This window comes from Fundulus heteroclitus, chromosome 1, assembly GCF_011125445.2.
Source record: "Fundulus heteroclitus isolate FHET01 chromosome 1, MU-UCD_Fhet_4.1, whole genome shotgun sequence".
NCBI lineage: Eukaryota > Metazoa > Chordata > Actinopteri > Cyprinodontiformes > Fundulidae > Fundulus > Fundulus heteroclitus.
This window is the reverse complement of record NC_046361.1, coordinates 39,456,350-39,474,509: the sequence shown is the minus strand read 5'-3', so window position 1 is coordinate 39,474,509 and position 18,160 is coordinate 39,456,350. Positions and strand designations below refer to the sequence as shown.

General features: G+C 37.9%; 1 protein-coding gene across 4 annotated transcripts in view; it reads right to left on the bottom strand.

Annotated features, from left to right (window-relative positions):
• spryd3 (SPRY domain containing 3) overlaps positions 1-18,160 on the bottom strand; it is a 66,433-nt gene that overhangs the window by 43,136 nt on the left and 5,137 nt on the right. For 3 of the 4 annotated variants that reach the window (XM_036142772.1, XM_036142765.1, XM_012869329.3), the window contains exons 2-6: positions 17,765-17,892; positions 15,577-15,652; positions 12,189-12,313; positions 8,889-9,024; positions 7,325-7,513 (exon numbers count right to left, since the gene is read on the bottom strand). In XM_036142772.1, the coding sequence (XP_035998665.1) occupies positions 7,325-7,513; positions 8,889-9,024; positions 12,189-12,313; positions 15,577-15,652; positions 17,765-17,892 (654 nt within the window). Of the gene's footprint in view, positions 1-7,324; positions 7,514-8,888; positions 9,025-12,188; positions 12,314-15,576; positions 15,653-17,764; positions 17,893-18,160 lie in introns of those variants that run through there. The other variant, XM_036142775.1, reaches the window with a different exon arrangement.

The window sequence follows — 18,160 nt, the reverse complement described above, 5'->3', positions numbered from 1 at the left end:
GAAGGAAGGATGGATGGATAAAGGCAGGAAGGAAGGAAGGATGGATGGATAAAGGCAGGAAGGAAGGAAGGAAGGAAGGAAGGAAGGATGGATGGATGCATAAAGGCAGGATGGAAGGAAGGAAGGAAGGATGGATGGATAAAGGCAGGAAGGAAGGAATGAATAAATGAATGAATGAATGAATGAAGGAAAGAAGGAAGGAAGGAAGGATAAAGGCAGGAAGGAAGAACGCAAGGAAGAAAGGAAGGGAGGTAGGAAGGATAAAGGAAGCAAGGCAGGATGTCGGATATATATATATATATATATATATATATATATATATATATATATATATATAAGGGCTGGGCAAGTTAACGCGTTAATTTCGCGTTAATTAGTTAGACTATTAACGGAGATATTTATTTTATCGCGCATTAACGCATGTTGCTCACATGCTTTCAGTCAGTGTCAGTCAGCAGGCGCTGACTGCAGCGCGCTGTCACGGCAGCACTCTGGTGCTCCCCCTCCCCTCTCGTACATGGCTCAGCGGCGCCAGCCAATCAACACGCAGGCTCAGCCTGGCCCGCCCACTTAGCTCTCACACAAACTTAACACACAGACAGCTGAGAGAGACCGCAGCAGCGGAAAAACATGAACAGGGGAAGTAGCACCGTTTGGCTTTATTTTAATACCGTAAATGAAATCAAGCTGTATGTTTTGTAAAAAGCCGGTTCATTTCAGTGGAAACACAACAAATTTATCTAAGCACGTGAAAAAAACATGAAAACGTCGAGCCACAGAAACGGAGAGAGGAGACGAAACTTCTGTGGGTCTGTCACTGCCCCGACAGACCCACAGACGTCTCTGACTGAGGCGTTTCAGTCCTCCAGGGAACATCCAGGTAGATCAGTGGTCATCTTCAGCAGCAGTTCATGTTAACTTTCAAAGTAGATATTATCTATCATGTTACTGGAGCCCACACATAACATGTAATTAAGACCTTGAAAGAACCCAATACATATATTAAAAAGTGTTATTTAAGATAAGATAACATTAGCTAATCCTTTTTTTTATTCCACGACAGGGAAATTTATAGGATTAAAGCAACAGGCAGGTGCACACAACACTGACAAAATTACATAAGGATTGAAATATATAAGAGGTGGATTAGCGAAAAAACACTGAACATAACATTATTGTTATTATTATTATTATTATTATTATTATTATTATTATTATTATTATTTAATTGTAATAATAAAATAAAAACCACAAAACCCAAAAGGTCAACAGTTTCATGATACATCAAGCTTAGGGACTGGCTAATATACAGCAGGTCAAAAAAGGCCATATTTTGGCTGCAGTGCTTGCTGTTCTCTTATGAAGAAAAGATCAAGTAGTGCACTAAATTCAATAGATGGGTTGAAAATATCCAGTATAAAATAAGATAAGTGCTACAAATGTTACAACACTTTTGTTCATATGGCAGCAGAATATTAAAATAAAAGTGCTCTTTACACTACTTTTGAATTCATTCTTGGAGTTTGTGCATACAATGCGATTAATCATGATTAATCAGGCAAATTATGCGATTAATCGCGATTAAAAATTTTAATCGTTGGCCTGCCCTAATATATATATATATATATATATATATATATATATATATATATATATATATATATATATATATATATATATATATATATATATATATATATATATATATATATATATAAAGATGACTGACCCAAAGATTTAGGACAGGGGTGTCAAACTCATTTTGGTTTAGGGGCCACATTCAGCTTAATCTGATCTCAAGAGGGCCACACGAGTTAACTCATTGCAAGATTAAATAGAACTAATAAAAGTGGACTTGTTGTTGATTTTTATATTAAATGAACTTCACTGTTACACAATATATTATGAATAACCTCAGCATTTTTAAGAAAAGTATGTGCAATTTCAACAATATTTTTACTCAGTTAAACATTTACTTAAGTGCATTATGCATAAGAACTGATTATGGTGATTGTACAATGTTGAAAAACATTTATTCACATTTTTTGGAACTTAAAAACACTGTCCTGCATGACAAAATACATCAAACAGATATGTCACAACGCCCCTCGTGGACAATATAGGAACTGCAGATTTTCAATTAAACGATGTACATGTTTTTTTCAATAATTGTTTTATCATTCTCTTCCTTTTATCTCCTCTTTCATCTTTTCTTTTTTTCTTGTTCTTCTTCCTTTCCTCTCCTACTTTCCCATTGTAGTGTCCATATCATTTGAGATATTCCCCGCATGAATCATAATAAAACTATTCACATTCATAAATCAAGCGGAGCACTATGGCAAAAGCAGTACTGCTCCACTTGTGAAAGTCAAATCTGATGAGCTCTTTTTGGCATTAAGACAATTCTTATTGCCACATTGCCGGAACCGGCCCGCGGGCCGTACGTTTGACACCCCTGATTTAGGATATCGTTTGCTGGGTGAACCTAAAAGAGTCTTTTTTATGTTTCAAATCTAAAATGATTTACAGATTCCTTTCCTCGAGAAATCCGACTGATTTGGTTGTTTGATTCGTATGAAAGAGCATAGAGCCACAGTGGACAGTCGTCTGCATTGTTGATGTCTTTGCAGCAATCCCTCATACTGAGCATGCATGAAGCGACAGTGGAGAGGAAAACTCCCCTTTAACAGGGAGGAGAACCTCCAGCAGAACCAGAACCAGGCTCAGTGTGAACGCTCTTCTGCCTCAACCCACTGGGGCTTAGAGAAGACAGAACAATTAAATTTCCTGGGAAATAGGGTAAGATCTGTCCAATGACCTTAGCTCAAATGCAGACATTAACACATTAACGTCTGCTTTTATATGAATTTATTAAAATGTCCTAAAGACAGCCGCCATTTTCAAAGACAGAACCAAATCCTTTTCTGAGACCAGACAACAGTTTTAACTTTTGTTTTTCTGTCCTTTCATACGGCTAATCTGCAGATTTTTGGAAACAAAAACTAATTGGATTAATTAGATTTTCGCATGCTCATACTTTTAGAGCAGGTAAAAAAAAGTTCACATTGTTATGTTTGGTAGATTTAGTTGTTTTTTTATAATATTATTTTGGCCCTTGAGTACTTTGGACCCACGTGGCAAAAAAATTACAAGAAATAAAAGCTTGAAATATTTCTACTCTGAGTGTAATGGATCTCTATAAAATAACTTTCGCTTTCTGAAATATTGCACTTTTACAAAATGTTCTAAACTTTTTGCAAGAACTAATAAAATGCTGCAGGTCGACTATAATTCCTAAATTTGTAAAGAAGGATTAGAGTATTTGGCAATAAATACAGATCTTTTGAAGCATGGTAAACATTGGTACTTTTTTTCAGGTATTATGCCACCAGAATAACAGTTTATATGCTTTATTTGACATTTTAACCAGACTTTGCATTAAGTACCAGAGGTCCAGTGTACCCTTAATCTAGAGTCCAGAGAAACTGTTTGCATTCAGTAAAAACCAAAATACACATTATAATGTGACAAATTAAAGCTAAAGCATGTCATTTAAATACAAACCAGTGTGCTCCACGGTATACATTAAATAATATTTAAGTTGTTTCCTTATAAAAACTGAAAGAACACCAGAAAAGTCTGGAAAACCAAAGATTTTGTCAAAATTTGATTTAATTTGCAGCTTGGGTGTGAATCTAAAGGCAGCAGCCTGTGATGACGAGGGAGACGGACTTTAAGCAGCCACCCTGCTCATCTAATTCAGTCAGAAGGGCAGAGAGGCATCAGCTGCCCTCGTTAAACCGCCTCCTGGGCCGACTATACGATTACTGAAAGGTCATTTTGTGACAGGGCCGAAAACAATGAGCAAATTAAGCTTCTGGGATCTACTTTATTTTCATCAGGTTTCATTGATTTGAGAAGTAATTGCATTTCACTGGATCCTTCGTCACGACGACGTTACGATAGAACGTCGTTATAATATAACGTTCTTATATATAAAATATAAAACAAACTAACATAATTACAAGCTGGGAATTTAACTCAAAGGAAAGACGCATTGCAATGAGCAGAGGTCTGCAGAAATCACATTTCTCTGAGGTGGCTGTTTTATGGCAGGCCATTTTAACATAAAATCGTCTTCTTCTGACTATCGGTAAATACATTTAAGATAACAAAAAACAGATTTTGAATAGTAAAAACTACATTTTGACTAACCTGAATAGTACTTTAAGATATCTGCCTTTGTATTCTGACTAGTAAGAAGAACGATTCAAGATCAAAATGCCTTTTGAGAGATCTCAAATGACGTCACCTGATTGGCAGACTGTGGTCACTTGCCTCGACTTTGTTGTGCTTGACGACGAAAATGTCTTCTGGTTGCAGATAATAATTCATCCGTGTTAATTTGTGTCAATTAGTGCTGGACAAACCTGACATCGCAGACCACTGAATAGCAAACACCAGTAAAAATGGCTTAAACTTTCAGCCAAAAATGCTACGTAAAAGGCAGGTTTTGACTAGTCAGAATGATCATTCAAGATATCTGGGTTAAAGAAAACGTGTCTAGATATCTAGATATGAGATATCTTCAAAGGAATTTTGACTACACACAAAATACAATTCTAGATATCTAAAACATAGTTTTGCCTAGTCATTATTTGCTTTCAAGATATCTGCAATTCAATTTGCACTAGTCAAATTTTACTTTAAAATATCTTAAAATATATATTCAAGATATCTGGAATAACAACGTAATTTGAGATGTCTCAAATTTACTTTATGACTAGTCTTAATTTAATTGTTGATATCTGAAATATACCTTTCGGATAGTAAGTAATGTGTTGAAGATATCTTAAATTGGAGCCCACAAACTAATGCTACATCTGACATAATTTGGACTAGTCAGGATGTAAATAGAAGTATCTGAAGTAAGTGAGGTGAAGCCAATTTTATGTTAAATCGGCCTGCCATACTCTGTTCGTACTACGGCTGGGCCTTTATCGTGTCGTTTTATCTTTTTCACAAAAGATTTCATATCGTGATAAGAATTTGGGTTTCTCTTGACTTAAAATAAATTCCAAATCAGTGATGTCTGAAAACCCCGAAAACTGCCAGAATTGTCAGGATTGTAATTTTAGCTATTTTCTTCACTGCTGGTCTCTTCACAGCATCAATAAATGTCAATAAATTCAAAAATATTAAATGTCGTTACTGTGGCCAGTTTTGTGATAAAAATAAAACTTGTGTCATAATGTGACATATTTTCAAATGTTGTTTTAATATATGTTACATTATTAAATGTGTTTTTTAATAACAGTATTTGTATTTAAGGAGCTATAACTGACATGAAGTCACAGCCACAAAGTTACTTAAAAAGACTACAAATAGCTGCTGATACTTTTATCATCACTTTCATCATTATAACGATAGTACCACAATATATCGTGATAAAGTTTAAAGTCCATATCGCCCAACCCCAGTTTATTCAACCATTAAATGTTGTCTGAGCGTGCGACCCGCATGCTCAGATAACACAGGGAGACGTCACACAGCAGAGCGTTATTTACAGAATGGTGGATGTAACTGTTTCTAGAAGTATTCAATAGTTTCTTCAAAAATAAATAAATAAAAATAAGAAAAAAACGGCTTATAATAGCCAGCATCTCTCCTTGTTATTATTATAAAGCTTGTTGAGCAATGGGAGCCGACAATATTAAGAGCACATAATAGCGAGACTAAATAAGGTGAGAAGAAATTAGCACAGCTATCAATAATATTTTTTATGGATGCATAGCTGCTGCTACTGTGTGTGGATGTGCAACGAGAGTGACGTAAAAGACGGATAAAATAGGACATGACCGTTCAGACTGTTGACGCTTTGAAAAATATCCAATTCTTATCCGAATTAGTGCTGAACGATAATTCAATAACAATATATATCGATCGATAGACGTATATCGATGACATAAAATAAAAAGTCAATAAAAAGATCAACAGAACAGTTTTCCTTCCTTTTGCATTCTAGCCTTTAGTGTAGGTTAATATTACAGTCATTACATCCTCCCAGCCAATCACAACGCAGAACCAGAAGCGTTCCGTCACCAAGCTCCGCCCCCTTTAAAGAGTTCAGAGATCACACGTTCTTTCTTTTTAAAAACTTGTAGTTTTGGTAAAAAGTTGTTTGAATAAAGGGTTGTGTTTGAATTCTCTAAAAACAGGTTGCTAAGCAACAGCGTAAAATGGCCAGGGCTGCACTTAAAATAAATGTTTTGAATTTGTTGATAATTATCGATATCGATCAATATGATTTCTATTTTATCGGTATGCTTTTTTTCCCCCTATATCGTCCAGCCCTAATCCGAATTAGTACCAGTTATAGAAGTGGAAGAAATCTGATTTTTTTTTAGGGGTAAAAAGATCGGAATTGCACTGTTCACACCGCCGTAAAAAAAAAAAAAAAAAAAGGACGGATATTTGTCGCATTTGGGCAAAAAAAGATCACATCTGGGCCGCATTTCCCTGCAGTGTGAACGGAGAGACACAGTCCTGATCCAGACCTCGTGACCACAGGTGAGGCTCAAAACGCAGACGGACTGGTAATTCCAGAGCTTTGCTTCTTGGCTCAGAAGAAGCCCCGGTCCGTCCATCCACCTCCGGTTCAATCCGACCATTGCTGGTGGAAAAGACACCAAGGTTCCTGAACTGCTTCGCTCGAGGCAGAGACAGTATTTTTTCCCTTAAAATAAGATAATTAGAAATACTGCACTTGAAATAAGATGATGGAGGTGAGTTGTTCCCTTTTTACATGTAGAAATCTTACATTGACAGATTAGATTATTTACCTGATCAAATCAAGGGCAAATACACTCATTTCAAGAAAATTCTGCAAACTTTTAGTTCATTTTTACAGTTCTTCTGGTCCATTTCCATCCCGATCCTCGCCTGTGGTCTACTAGAAACGGATCAGGACCAAAGGAACAACATCTGAAGTCCAAGCAGGAGAAATGCTGGTGTTGACAGCCAATAATTAAACAATATAGTGGTTTTATAGTGATTTACTACTCAAAGCACCGCATGGACCCAATCAAACTCTCAAACCTGAACACAGTCACACCGACACAGCTTCTGATTTATTTTATTTTGTTTGCTAGACGTCTCTGGAGCGTTTTTGATTCCTCTCGATATTTAATCCACCTCTTGTTTTATTTAAAGCTTCTCACTAGTATCCCCCCAGCAGCAGATCCACAGAGCCCACATGTTCTCACAATGTGACGGTTATCCTCGGAGAAACGAGTGCGACCGAAGGGCTTTTTCTATTTCCTACCATCCCGCTGACTCTGACGTCATTAAGCCGTCCCCAGTCGTCTTCGTGGCTGTCAACCACCATCACCGTGTCGTCCTCCTCCAGCAGCCACTCCGCCCGCAGGTCGACCTTCACCTCCTCCCCCATGGAGTGCATGCCTACAGCGGGGAAAAGGCCCTCCGACGACAGGGGCACCTCAACTGAACCCACCTGGACAAGAAATCACATCAAATAACATTTATGAATGTCTGATAAAGCAAAGAAATCAAGCAACTGTGTAACAAACAACGCCCGTTCGCTGGTTTTTATTAGTGAAACGGGGGAAAAAAAGGGTTTTCTTTATAACGTACGTCTTTTTAAATCTTGTTTGTTATGGTTAAAGTCCTGCCACACAGTCCTCTGCCTGTTGTTTCCTAATCTGATCGTTTCATTTAAAAATTACATGTATAAAAAACATATTTGCAATCTTAATTTGAAAATTTATATAAATTAAATGCATGTAAAAAGAAAGAAAACACATCTAAACTAAACCAACCTGCACCTCCTGTCTATATTTAATTAATGTGACCATATATTTGCTGAAGCCAATATATATATATATATATATATATATATATATATATATATATATATATATATATATATATATATATATATATATATATATATATATAAAAGGGCTGAACAAGTATTCGCATTTACACTCTAATCGCAATATTAAAAAAAACAAAAAAAAAAACGCAATTTCCAAATCGCAGAGGTCAGCAATTTTTAGCTATGTAACAATTAGTGAATCAGAGCGTTAGGTGTTGGTAAAATGTTTAAAGGGAAGAGAGCTGCAGCAGTGAGATAATTCAATTTTATTACTTGTTTTAGAGTTTATATAATCATACTGTTTTGTCAGAAACTTTCAGGAATCTCACCACCGCATTAAGTTCTGGTCAATCAGTTTAATACATGGACAATTAAAAGCTGTTGATACAAAAAAAGCTGTTCATACAATTAAAAGCTGTTCTCTTGAGTAATATTCTGATTAATAAAAACATTAAAAGTTCTTGTTTTAAATAGTCCTTGTTTACAATCATCTTTATCTAGAGGCCATTTTTGTTTTTCTGTGGTTAATGCAGAGAAAAGTCTAAATCAAATCGCAATTTTGGTTGAAATATATCGTAGTCAGAACGCAATCATTTCTGCTCCGAGTTGAAACGCAGCGGCTCTTTTAGCACCTGATCTGCACAGCGATGAAATGGATTGATTTGTTGTTTGTATATGTTTAAAAAGACATGATAAGTTAAATTGGAAAAAATAATCGCATTAAATCAGCCATAAAATGCATAAATTAAAAAAAGTCTCTCTCTCTCAAATAATACATTGTTGAGAAGATAAAGTGCAATAAATCTGTTTAAATCCTCTAAAAATCAAACTTCTCCTATAATGTATTGAAATAGACAGAGTTTTCTCTTTTTCCAGGGCTTTTGCTTACATACCAGCCGGTACAATAAAGTAAAAGTTAAATAGTTAATGTTCTGCTGAGGAAAATTAAAGCCTGTGAGCTGGTGTGAAGCCGGCGTGCAGGAACTCTCACCTCTCGGCCATTTTTGGTGAAAAAGACCGTCGTCAGACCGGCTTCAGTGTTCTCTGAGTGAATGCCACAGCCGATGCGGTCGCCACGCGCACATTTTGGCCCGAACTGCTTTCCGACAGGGTTACCGTTATACAACCTGTAAGAGAGACATTTTCACAACCACATCCGATCAAATCCAGCCAGGACGACCATTTCCATAACGCCAAACAGCAGGACAGGATGTGGCATATCAGTAAATTACTACGGCGTACACAGGACTCTGGTATACTCTCATTTATAGTACAATTTTGAGTGAATTAAAGATGTATGTGTAGCTGAATGGGGAAAAAATATTAATTAAAGGTGAAAAAGTGTTGTTTTTTTGTATTTATTCAGAACATTGTTTAAAAGGTGACCACAGAGATGAATCTTTTTAAGTGCAGGGTGCCACAAAGCATAGCATGTGTGAACTTAAATGTGGAAAAAAAATTAACAGGTAACAAGCATAATAAAAAAATATAAGCTGTTATATATAAAAATACATTCAATTGCTCAAAGTATAGTGTTTCTAAAGAGCTTCAGTCTTTTGGGAACTTGTCTTCAGCGTCTGTGTTTGTGCAGCAGATTCGTCTTTAAGGAAACTCCTTAAACTGGACGATGTAGAGGAAAAAAGCGTATCGATAAAATAGAAATCATACTGATCGATGTTGATAATTATCAACAAATTCAAAACATGTATTTTAAGTGCAGCTCTGGACATTTTATGCTGTTGCTTAGCAACACATTTTTAGATAAAGACACAAACACTGAATTCAAACTCAACCCTTTATTCAACCAACTATTCACCAAAACTACAAGTTCTCTGAACTCTCTGAAGGGGGCGGAGCTTGGTTCCTGGGTCTGCGTTGTGATTGGTTGGGAGGATAATGATGTAATATTAACCTACATGGTAGAATGCAAAGGGAAAACTGCTGTTCTATTAAACTTTTTATTGACCCTTTATTTCTATCATCGATATATATTGTTATTGAATTGTCGTCCGGCCCTACTCCACGTTGAAACTCTGTAGCAGCTACATCCCTTTACCCGCCGTACGTTTATTACTTTTATGTTTTTATGCGCCGTTTATTCGCAGCTTTCCCCTGACAGCTTACATCGGCATCGCATCGGCTACGTGCAGAAACCATGGAATGAGTCTCGACTACTTTTCCTTATAAATTCAGGCTCTTTTGTCCATTCAGAGTTAAACGAGGTTTTGGCGTGATGCTAACTTTGGCGTGATGCTAACTTTCTGTCAATGACGTAGCGCAGCGTTGTTTACTTTTTTTAACCTATAACAAGCAGATATTCATCTGACACTAGCACCGCTCTCAGCCAATCATTTGTTAGACCAGATATGTTGCTGCGTTGGATGCATTTTTTATACTCTATGACTGGATATTATGCTGCAGCCCAGCAAAGATAAAAAAAAATCTGCTCTTCAAGCCTAGAGCCTCAAAAAGGAGGACAAATACGCCTCCGGCTTGATGCTGACCGGACACAGCATTGAAAATCCGGACGTCTGGTCATCCTAATCACAGCGCAGACGAGCAAACCCAGTTCACGGCGTTTACTTGATTTTGCTTTTAATGCGACGAACAGCAACAACCTGGGAAATCTGGGGGAAACGACAAATAATTGAGGGTTGGGAGCCAGACTGATAAGTGCCTATAATCTTGCATCGCATGTGGAGCATCCATCAGCAGTGAGTCAATATCCTCTGAGCTCGTCTGGACAGCCGGCTCATAAATCGTTGGTTCTAACCCTACAGCTGTCTGTGTCAGGAAAACCAGCTTGGCTCTCCGGTTCTTCACCGGGGGAGCCGAGCTGTGCTGACATCACAGCTCTGACTAGACTCTCCGACACGTCTAACCTGGACCCAGCTCAGGCCGGGAACAGCTGCTGGGTCCGACGCAAAGTCACGCAACTAGTTTGCATCCAAAGTAAATAAATAAATAAATCCTTGTTGAAAGAGGGGGGAAAAAAAGCACCGTACAGTGCAAAGAGGAACTAAAAATAAGTCAACTTTTCTTGAAATTAGTGCATTTGTCCTTGATTTGAGCAGATAAATAAGATTATCTGCCAGTGGAATGAGTATTTTGACCCCTAAAATAACATAATTAGGTGTACTGCACTAGAAATAAGATGATATTGATAAGGTATATACTGTAGGGACAAAAACACTCATCTCAATTTTTTTTACTAACTTTTAGTTCCCTTTTTGCAGTGTAGATGAATGAATGAAGGTTGCTGTCTTACAATAAAACTGTCCCAATGCACCATATTAACGTTTATATCCATCACGTCAAAAGGTTTAGCACAACACGCTGCAAAAAGGGAGCTAGAAGTACGTAAAATATTCTTGAAATTAGGATTTTGTCCTTGATTTGAGCAGGAGAGTTTAAATGATCTGCCAGTGGATTGTTAATTTGCACTTAAAATAGGAACAAGTCATCTCCATCGTCTTATTTTAAGTGCAGTACATATAATTATTTTATTTTAGGGGTAGAATTAATAATTTCACTGGCAGATAATCTTATTTAGCTGCTCAAATCAAGGACAAATACACTAATTTCAAGAAGAAGAACTTATTTTCAGTTCTGTTTTTGCAGTGTAGACGAAGCTATGACCCATTTATCCACTTCAAAAAGGGAACTGAAAGTAAGTACAATTTTCTTGAAATCAGTGTATTTGTCCTTGATTTGAGCAGATAAATAAGACAATTTGCCAATGGAATGAGCATTTTTACCCCTAAAATAAGATCATTTCACATCCTGCACTCAAAATAAGATCATAGAGATGATTTGTTCTTATTTTAAGTGCAAAAAAATTATTCCTCTGGCAAATAACCTCATTTACAGGTTGAAATCAAGGAAACATACTCTCATTTAAAGAAAAATGTTCTTATTTTTAGTTGTATTTTTGCAGTGTCCATCTTCTGCTCAATCTTTGGCTCCAAGACACTTATTGGAACATATTGTTTCTTTATGCATCATCTTTTTATTTTAGTTTTTTTTAAATGGATGTGTGTTTAGTTTGTAGCAAAGTACAGCACTTTGTTTCAGCTGTTGGCTGTTTTTAAGCGCTTTATAAATAAAGATGATGGACAAAAACACTAATTTCAAGAAAAATTTACTTTTAGTTTCCTTTTTGCAGTGTTGCATCAAAAGTGATGAAGGGAGTGTAATGTTTTGTGAATATACAGGAATAAAATCATGGTTCTGAATGGACCCAGGAGCCGAAGGCTTGGCTGCTGGGTGAGGAAATCTGCGCTGGACTTACTTGCCGTTGTCAGCATGGTAGGCGACGGAGTATGGCAGCCAGCCGGGCTGGTGGTCCAGCCTGTAGAACTTCGGCACCAGGCCCACAGCAATGGTTCCCCTCACGCCTGTGTCCACTATGGTCACCTGGACATAAAAAAAAAAAAAGGAGGAGGTTACCTCAGCCGACTGGAGTTCACGTCACTCACGGCAGGTTTGCTCGTACGCTGCTCCACCGGGTATTTAGATAAAAACTGTAAAAAGAGACATACAGCGAGACAGGTGGGAGGAAATATGTACGGAAGTGCATCAAGTCACAAAATAAAATAAGATAATTAGACATCTTGCACTTGAAATAAGTATTTTAAGTGCAAAAATATTATTCAATTGGCAAATAGTCTGATTTAACAGCTCAAATCAATGAAAAAGACAAGAGGATTTTACCTACTTTTAGTTCCCTTTTTGCAGTGTGTATAAAATAAAACTTTTCTACATTCAAGAAAGAGCGGGTCACTCTCGAGTGTGTGTGTGTGTGTGGGGGCGGGGGGGAGGGGGGGCACACTGCAAAAAGGGGAACGGAAGTAAAGTTTTCTTTAAATAAGTGCGTTTATCCTTGATTTGAGCAGCTAAATAAGATTATCTGCCAATGGAATGAGTATTTTTACCCCTAAAATAAGATCATTAGATATACTGCACTTAAAATAGGATGATGGAGAGGAGTTGTTCTTATTTTAAGTGCATAAATCTTATTCCACTGGCACATCAACTTTCCTGCTCAAATCAAGGACAAAATACTAATTTCAAGATAATTTTACTTAATTCTAGCTCCCTTTTTGCAGCGTGTTGTGCTAAACCTTTTGACGTCATGGATATAAAAGTTAATATGGTGCATTGGGACAGTTTTATTGTAAGACAGCAACCTTCATTCATTCGTCTACACTGCAAAAAGGAAACTAAAAGTTAGTAAAAAAAATTTGAGATGAGTGTATTTGTCCATATGGTATACCATCATCTTATTTCTAGTGCAGTACACCTAATTATCTCATTTTAGGGGTCAAAATGCTCATTCAATCTTATTTAGCTGCTCAAATCAAGGACAAATAGACTAATTTCAAGAATATTTTACTTATGTCTAGGACCATTCAGAACGCCATGAGGCTGGATATGAAGAAGGAAAAAACTAAACGGCGTGATGGGAATCTGGTGAATAAATGGAATACAGAGCATCTGCATGTCAGAATTAGTTGTTTATATTTTAAATATGCTTTTTAAGATAGCAATTTCCTTTAAATATCTCTAATTTCTCGTTCTCTTCTGTCTTCACCTCTTCATTTTCAGTTTGGCACTTGAAGGGAAAGTGGTCCGCACCACCCCCTGTCATAAAATCTCCTGTGTGTGTACGATTTAAATAATGATCGACCAGATCACGATCATGAAGGCGGGGGTTTGCTGGTAGCGTGCCGTTGGGCCATAACGAAATGCCCCTCATTAAAACTAAACCGTCAGAAGAAGGAAAACGGAGCAGCTGTTGAGCAGCAATCACAGAGGAGAAAACGTGGAGGAGTGCTGACACCCGGGGTGAAATGGATTCCTTGTGAAAGCAAAACAAGGAGAACTGAGGGAAGCAGTGACGCATATGTCGACAGAAGTCTGACCTTTGGCAAAATGAACGCTCCCAAATTTCAGAGATATCCTGGAAGCTGACAGCATGTGCGTCACAGAACGGAGAATAATGTAGCACAGCGTCTAGGTTATGACCCAGGTAGAAAGGAGTTGTCTCTAAATGTCAGGGAGATCCACGAGGCTCAAAATGAGACAAAAAGGGTAAATCTGACACGTCTGTTCATAACAGGCTCTTAAGTGACTCTGATGGAGGCTTTCCTCTAATTTTAGGAGGCCTGAAACGACGGTCATAAAGAAACAAACCAGCTACTGGGTTCTGACGCTCTATGATCTTTAGTTCTACTCGACGTCCAGATTTTCACTAACAAACATCATAATTTCTCCTTCCTAAAAAGAAAATGTTGCTTCAGCTCCTTGCCTGAACATCACACAGCAAAAAGGGAACTCAAAGCGGGTAAAATCTTCTTGCAATTTGTGCATTGCACAAATTGCAGTTATGTGACCACAACTGCAATAACTAATGTACAATAACTAATGTGCAATAATCTATTTAATACACTGTCCTACAACCCGTGCAATAATCCTGATGTAGTGACTTCTGCTGCTATCACCACCTGAACATATGTCAGTACACATGTATGTATGTATGTGCAAATGTATACACGAATGTATATGCACATATATACGTGTAGATACGTATGTATGTAGGCATATATATATATATATATATATATATATATATATATATATATATATATATATATATATATATATATATATATATATATATATATATATATATATATATATATATATATATATATATATACACACCACCATGAATGTAAATAAGACATCATATGCCCATTCCTATTTCTTTTTGTATTTTTTTGGTATTCTTTTTGATCCATTGTATATATGAAGACTCACTGTATATAACTGAATGCACCTTCCCTACTCTGCACCTTCTTGTATGAGCCGATGTGACGAGTGAATTTCTCCATTGTGAGATCAATAAAGACTATCTTATCTTATCATTTTTCCTTGATTTAAGCAGGTAAATAAGACTATTTCCCAATTTAATAAGATGTTTGCACTTAAAATAGGAACAACTCATCTCCATGATCTTATTTCAAGTGCAGGATGTCTAATTATCTTATTTTAGGGGTAAAAATACTCATTCCATTGGCAAAGAATCTTATTTAGCTGTTCAAATCAAGGACAAATACACTAATTAAATTTTTTTTTTACCTACTTTTAGTTACATTTCTGCACAGAGCCCGTAACAGACCCGGTTTTTAGCTTCAGGGCTAAACGTGGACCTCGTTTAGACTTGACTCAGCGTTCACGCAGGGTTAGCGGAGGTCGATCCACGCAGGACTCCCCGCACAGATTTTTTTTTTTCCCACCGGCTCAACCCAGACATTTCAGACATTACATAAGATGCTTTTTTAGCCACGAAATGACCGGTGGGTGTCTTTTGTTTTTGGGAATTAACACAAACTCCTGATGAACAACATATATTTGTGCTGGTAAGCTCAGCCTGTTGGGGGGTAACTAAGAATTTAATAATATTGCAGTTATTACATTTGCTGTTTGGATGGAAAACAAAATGTTCTTGGGCAAAACCATGGATGATGGTGTGAGGAATGTGGCTCATAATAAATTAAACAATTAATCATACCATGCAGTGGTTTGAGTTACAGCGAATTAAACAGAGCTAAAGAGGTCTGTTCACATCTGGCAGCTCAGTCAGAACTCAGTTACAACACGTCAAAGTGCCTCACCTCAAAGTAGCAATTTCCCTTTGATAAAGGATGGCCAGCCACATAGCAACCCACTTCCTCGGAGTTCCCTTGGTAACTACAGAGAGGAAATTACAGGTTAACAATAGGCCCAGTTTCTGTTTGAACTACACGTCAGCTCAGTGAAAACCCTGCCTTCATCGAAGTAAACTCACCGACGTGGGAGAGCGCTGCGACACCCAAACGGATCGGCCGTCATCCGCCAGCATGTTTCATGCATCCTGTTTGAAGCCTCTTAGAGGAATTTAACCTTCTACGTACAATTAGGGTGTAAATATGCTGCAACTGAACTGAAATTGCTTCTGATGCATCTCATTGTAAACAGGGTCTGAAATTAACCCTCGTCAGACGGCAAATGCGAGTAAATTCTCCGTTTGGCGAGTAAATTTAGGAGGGCTAGCTGTCATGTAGCGAGTAAATGTTTGCACTAGATAAATCGTGTTTTTCAGTCATCATCTGGGTGGATGCTTCTTTATGTTCCTCTGCTTTCAACTCGTATGACAACAAACGTACACAAACACTCACATCTGACGCGAGAACGACAGCAGCTACGTCATGTTTGCTAACAGCTAGCGTTCAGCTCAAGCTAATTACGTAGCGGCATTATGTGGAGATATTTAGCAGGAGTCAGTCAGAATTAATATTTTGTCCGATAAAAAATATGCTGCGACTGAACTGAAATTGCTTCTGATGCATCTCATTGTAAACAGGGTCGGAAATTAACACTCGCCAGACGCCATATGTGAGTAAATTCTCCGTTTGGCGAGTAAATTTCGGAGGGCTAGCTGTCATGTAGCGAGTAAATGTTTGCACCAAATAAATCGTGTATTTCAGTCATTATTTGAGCAGATGCTTCTTTATGTTTCTCTGCTTTAAGCATCTTATGACAACAAACACACACATGTGACGCGAGAACGACAGCAGCTACGTCATGTCCGTTTGCTAACAGCTAGCGTTTAGCTCAGGCTAATTACGTAGCAGCATTATGTGGAGATATTTAGCAGGAGTCAGTCAGAATTAATATTTTGGCTGGTAAAAAATATGCTGCGACTTAATTGAAATTGCTTCTAATGCATCTTTTGTAATCAGGGTCCGAAATTAACACTCGCCAGACGGCAAATGCGAGTAAATCCTCCGTTTGGCGAGTAAATTTCAGAGGGCTAGCTGTCATGTAGCGAGTAAATGTTTGCACCAAATAAATTGTGTTTTTCAGTCATCATCTGGGTGGATGCTTCTTTATGTTCCTCTGCTTTAAGCATCGTATGACAACAAACGCACACATGTGACGCGAGAACGACAGCAGCTACGTCGTGTCCGTTTGCTAACAGCTAGCATTTAGCTCAGGCTAATTACGTAGCGCCATTATGTGGAGATATTTAGCAGGAGTCAGTCAGAATTAATACTTTGGCCGGTAAAAAATATGCTTGGCCGGTTGATTCTTACATCTACCTGCCAACTTGGCCGGTGAATCAGGAAGTTAATTTCAGACAAAGATCAGCTGAAACTGAGGGAGGCAGTGAAGACTTCAATAACTCTGCTGCAGCCGTGCAACAACCAACACATGCTTAGGCCTCTTGCACAGAGCGATTTGCTTGCGTCGCGTTCACCGTTAAAGCAGCAGTGCTCCCGGCTCAGTGGAAACGTAAACGCCTCCAAATCGTCAGGGTAAAGGAAAGACGTGACACAGACCAAAGGGCAGCAACTCACGAGATTTATAATTTTACAATTATCGGAGTGCAACTGGGAGAAATCAAAATAAACATACGGAAGGAACACAGGAGCAACAGGAAAAGGGAAAGCAAAAGGAAGGGAGGAGGGGAAGAGGAAGGAACAAAAGAACGACAGGAAGGAAGGAACGAAGGGAGGTAAGGAAGGAAGAGGGAGTCTGAATCAGCAGGAAGCAGTTTTTGGTCTCGTTTGTTATTCCTTGTGTCTCACCTTGAACCCACAACACAATCCTCCAAAGGTTTTAGTTTTATTCACCAATGCAAAACAATCTGTAGCTTCAGCCATTGGCCTCCATTTTTAGTAAAAATATGGTTGAAGTTTGGAAAGCTTCATTGTTTAAACTTGGGTAGACACTGGTGTGTGCTGAAACAAATTCTGACTGCTACGTATATAACTCCTGTTGATATTTACTAATGAGAGAGTATAAATTAGGCAGGCTGACCTGAGCGTGTCTCCATCCTTCTGCAGCCTCATGCATCGCTCCTGGGCCGGCCGGCCATCTCCGATGTCTCGAATTCTTCGCCTCAGATTGAGAAGGCATCGGTGGTGGAGAACGTTGATGTCATCCATCTGAATAAAGACCAAAGAAGGGCGGGAAAAAAAAGAGAAAAAACATCTGTGAGGAAGCCAACTTTAAGATATCAACTGGATTCCTACACATCTCCCATTACAACAAATTTCATACTTTAAATAAAATTCTCTACGTCTGATTACAAAGTGTTAGCTTTAAACCTGCTTGAATAGAGAGTCGTATCATCTGTCGGTTCCAAACATAATGAAACAGCAGGAAAATGTGGGATAGGTAGGTGCTTTGGTAGCATCTGGACCAAATTACATC